Source organism: Oncorhynchus clarkii, chromosome 2 (assembly GCF_045791955.1).
Source record: "Oncorhynchus clarkii lewisi isolate Uvic-CL-2024 chromosome 2, UVic_Ocla_1.0, whole genome shotgun sequence".
NCBI lineage: Eukaryota > Metazoa > Chordata > Actinopteri > Salmoniformes > Salmonidae > Oncorhynchus > Oncorhynchus clarkii.
In genome coordinates this window covers 82,400,045-82,404,214 of record NC_092148.1, presented here as the reverse complement: position 1 = coordinate 82,404,214, position 4,170 = coordinate 82,400,045, and the positions used below count along the sequence as shown (strand labels likewise).

At 44.3% G+C, this 4,170-nt stretch overlaps 1 protein-coding gene across 1 annotated transcript; it reads right to left on the bottom strand.

The window, feature by feature from the left end:
• Positions 1–642: 642 nt before the first annotated feature.
• On the bottom strand, positions 643–2,872 carry LOC139382793 (sorting nexin 20). The gene is made up of 3 exons (XM_071126979.1): positions 2,633–2,872; positions 2,319–2,482; positions 643–1,759 (listed from the first exon to the last, which is right to left on the bottom strand). Exons 1-3 carry the CDS (start codon positions 2,751–2,753, stop codon positions 1,088–1,090), a joined length of 957 nt encoding a protein of 318 aa, XP_070983080.1. The 5' UTR covers positions 2,754–2,872; the 3' UTR covers positions 643–1,087.
• Positions 2,873–4,170: the final 1,298 nt, after the last annotated feature.

Below are 4,170 nucleotides of genomic sequence, written 5' to 3'. Positions count from 1 at the left end.
TCTGTCCTTTGGTCTGATGAGTCCAAATTTGAGATTTTTGGTTCCAACGGCTGAGTCTTTGTAAGATGCAGAGTATGTGAATGGATGATCTCCGCATGGGTGGCTCCCACCGTGAAGCATGGAGGAGGAGGTGTGATGGTGATACTGTAGGTGATTTATTTAGAATTCAAGGCACACTTAACCAGCATGGCTAACACAGCATTCTGCAGTGATACGCCATCCCATCGGGTTTGCACTTAGTGAGACTATCATTTGATTTTCAACAGGACAATGGCCCAACACACCTCCAGGCTGTGTAAGGGCTATTTGACCAAGAAGGACAGTGATCAGATGACCTGGCCTCCACAATCACCCAACCTCAACCCAATTGAGATGGTTTGGGATGAGTTGGACCGCAGAGTGAAGAAAAAGCAGCCAACAAGTGCTCGGCATATGTAGGAACTAATTCAAAACTGTTGGAATGGCATTCCTCATGAAGCTGGTTGAGAGAATGCCAGGAGTGTTCAAAACTGTCATCAAGGCAAAGGGTGGCTACTTTGAAGAATCTTATATATAAAACATATTTTGATTTAACACTTTTTGGGGGTACTATATGACTCCATACGTGTTATTTCATAGTTGTGATGTATATACTATTACTCTACAATGTAGAAAATAGTAAAAATAAAGAAAAACCCTTGAATGAGTTGTTTTGTCTACACTTTTGATTGATACTTATATATATATATATGTTAAGACCCTGGTGGTGTAAGTGGGAAAATGTAAGTTGTATCTTTCATTATTAAAATACAGTTTTGAAAGAAAATAGTTGGGTGTGGCAGGGGGGCATGTCTGCATTTACATGTTCAAAAGAGTGCTCCAACATAAATGTTATTGAAAAGACCCTTGAATTGGAATTTCTACTTCCTGAATTGATTGAATTTAAATGGAATTGGCTCAACCCTGGTAAAGAAGGCTAGGTCTAGAATTCCTGAATAAAGTCTATACTTTAAAGGACATGTTCTCCCCGGTGGAAGTGTTTGCACAACCCCTATTGATGTCATTGGATAATTTAAAGTTGTGCATGCTTATCTCAACTGAATCAGGCCTAGGTAAACTCCTGTACCACCAACTCCTTAAGCGACCGAAAAGACAACAGTCCCCTCTCTGCATCCCTAACTTGAACCAACTCCTCCTGCAGCTGAGCCACAGGTCGCCCTAACTGGTATCCCAGATCCACCATCATCTCCAGCAGTGGCCCTCTGTAGCGCTTCAGCCCATAGCGCCTTACCGTGGGCAGCGCCCTCTGGCCAATGGTGAACGCAGACTCCGGCTCTTCCAGGTCTCTCTGGCACACTGTAAGGGCACACAGCGTGGGCACAAGCAGAACAGGACTCTGCCACCCTCCCATCTTCTCCTGAAGCTCCAGGACGGTCTCTAGTAGAGCGACAGCTGGCCCAAACTGCCCTGCTCGGAGCAGGCCGTGCGCTCGTCTTTGCTCGGGCTCAGTGAAGAAATCCAGGAAGTGGTGGGAATGTCGGACGCAACGGACTGCATAGAGCTGGGCCAGGTAGTCCCGCAGAGCCAGGCGGCGTTCCCAGATGGTCTCGGGGTTAAAATTTCCAGTTAGGAGTTTCCGGGGAAGTATTACCTCCTCAAGCTCCTCGCTGAAGTCTTCAAGGAGCTGCTGGTGGAGGTGGACGAAGTCACTATAGCGACGCTCGACAGACACACGCTTGGAGTCGTAGCTGCCTGACCGGATCAACACGATCTGGTACACCTGGAGAACACAGGAACATTGGGACAAACGTCTAACTTAGAAAACCTCATATCTTGCAACTTTATTATTAAAACTCACTCGACTATCTTCCAATAAAAGATAATAAAATATGGAATTGTCTTTCCTGCAACACTGACTAACTACGGTGAAGAATTCACAAAGTATGTTTTTCTGTGCCCTAAACTATATGCCAGGGATCATCAACTAGACTCAGCGCTGCTTTTTTCTTGAGCGGATAGTCAAGGGGCAGAACATACAGTAATTATAAATCATTTGTACTCTGCAAATTGACACAAGCCTAAACAGATTATTGTGTTTGACAAAAACATAATTTCCAACCTTGATTACATTGGTACACAATCTCATATGCTTCTATTTCTGAGTGGAACATTTTGAGGTGAATTCCTAGTCATTTTACAGCCTTTTATGTCCAAAAACTAGATCCAATTTTAGAAATTGGGCATAGAAAACTTTGGGAGGGGGTCAAATAAATAGAATTTGGACTGCGGCCCGCCAGTTGACAATCTTTGCTGTATGCTGTACATAAAATAGAGCTCACAACGTATTTGGACAGGTGCTGCGCTATGGTGCGTGCAGAAGGAATCTCAAACAACAGCTTGACCGGCTTCAGTCTGTGCTTCACCGCGCCCCAGTGCTGCTGCAGCTCTTTGGTGGTCATACAGGATGAACTGGGGCCTGGACACAGGTCATACACACACGCGCCTACGTACAGAGTAGACAGACAGACAGACAGACACATGAAAATGTCATATTACTGCTTACACAAGCAGAGTCAAACACATGCTTTGCTTAGCTACTTATTTAAAGTACCCTTTGAAGGAAAATTACTGAAAGCAACCAGGTGCTTCTTACCCTGTTGATGCGAATCCTCAAGGTCCAGGCTCTCAGCTGTGGCTTCAGGGTATGGACCATTGGACTGTTGGATCCCTGTATTGATCCCTGTGTTCTCTTGTGGCACTGCCCTCTCCGCCATCCGGGCTTGTCAGCATACAGTAGTAGTTCTGGGGAAGATGATTGAAATACTCAGTCTGAAATCAGCTGCTAGCTCTGCACAAACAAGCGCACACAAACACACACTCGGTATAACTAAGGTTATTGACATGCCCTGTTTGAAAAAAGAAATGGAAAAATACAGAAAGAGGGAGTGTGTGAATATATAGTAGTACACGCAAGACTGAAGCAAGAGAAAGCAGAGAGACCAATGGGGAAGTGAAACTGTAGTGCAGTGGGGGGATGGTGGGAAGGGTGTGTGTAATGATGAGTTTGGCCAATCTAACCACCATCTCTATACTTCCCCATACATGATCTGTATTTTTCTGTCTGTTTATGGTTGATGTGAACTATGGCTGAATCTCAATAGTCTTAACAGGCATCCTATCCTCGTCTCCTGGTCTTGTATCTGTCATCTGCACTGACCTGATAAACATCGGACAGAAGAAAGCATGTCGCTTCACTACAAGGAATTCCCCTGTCATGTCTTCTCTTTTTCTTCTATGATATCATGGCGGTCCGCAAACAATCGTTTAAGTGCATGCTGCTGCCTATTGTGCTGGAATGTACAATCAATCATGATCTGCTCAATTCTGTACTGCTATGAAAATAAAATAAAGACCAAATAAATCCCTACTAATTTCTTCCTATTTACATAAGTATTCAGACCCTTTGCTCTGAGACTCGAAATAGGGCTCAGGTGCATCCTGTTTCCATTCATCATCCTTGAGATGTTTCTATAACTTGATTAGAGTCCACCTGTGGTAAATTTAACTGACTGGACATGTTTGGAAAGGCACATACCTGTTTGTATAAGGTCCCACAGTTGACAGTGCATGTCAGAGCAAAAACCAAGCCACAAGGTCGAAGGATTGTGTCGAGGCACAGATCTGGGGAAGGGTACCAAAAAATGTCTGCAGCATTGAATGTCCCCAAGAACACAGTGGCCTCCATCATTCTTAAATGGAAGAAGTTTGTGACCGAGATGTGACTGAGAACCCGATGGTCACTCTGACAGAGCTCCAGAGTTCCTCTGTGGAGATGGGAGAACCTTCCAGAAGGACAACCATCTCTACAGCACATCATCAATCAGGCCTTTATGGTAGTAAGATGGCTCCGACATATATGGCAGCTCTGCTTCTAGCTCCTAAGCAACTTTGCGGTATACATATTTCTTGCACCATACTCTGTTTCATGTAAACATGGCTCTCTCGGGAAATACTCTCCCCATCCATTATGGCATCTGGGTTCTCAGTATATCGCGCAGACAGGAATAAAGAACTCTCAGGGAAGAAGAAATGCGGGGGTGTATATTACATGATTAACCACTCATGGTGTGATTGTGATAACATACAGAGAGAGTCCTTTTGTTCACACAACCTAGAATACTTCACAATCAA

Bases quoted from the DNA above. Each gene is read 5' to 3' on its own strand.
- LOC139382793 (XM_071126979.1), bottom strand. From the start codon at position 2,753: ATGGCGGAGAGGGCAGTGCCACAAGAGAACACAGGGATCAATACAGGG. The intron at 2,483-2,632 runs GTAAGAAGCACC...CTCTGTACGTAG, and splicing joins TGAGGATTCGCATCAACAGG to GCGCGTGTGTGTATGACCTG. The intron at 1,760-2,318 runs GTGAGCTCTATT...TGTGTTCTCCAG, and splicing joins AGCACCTGTCCAAATACGTT to GTGTACCAGATCGTGTTGAT.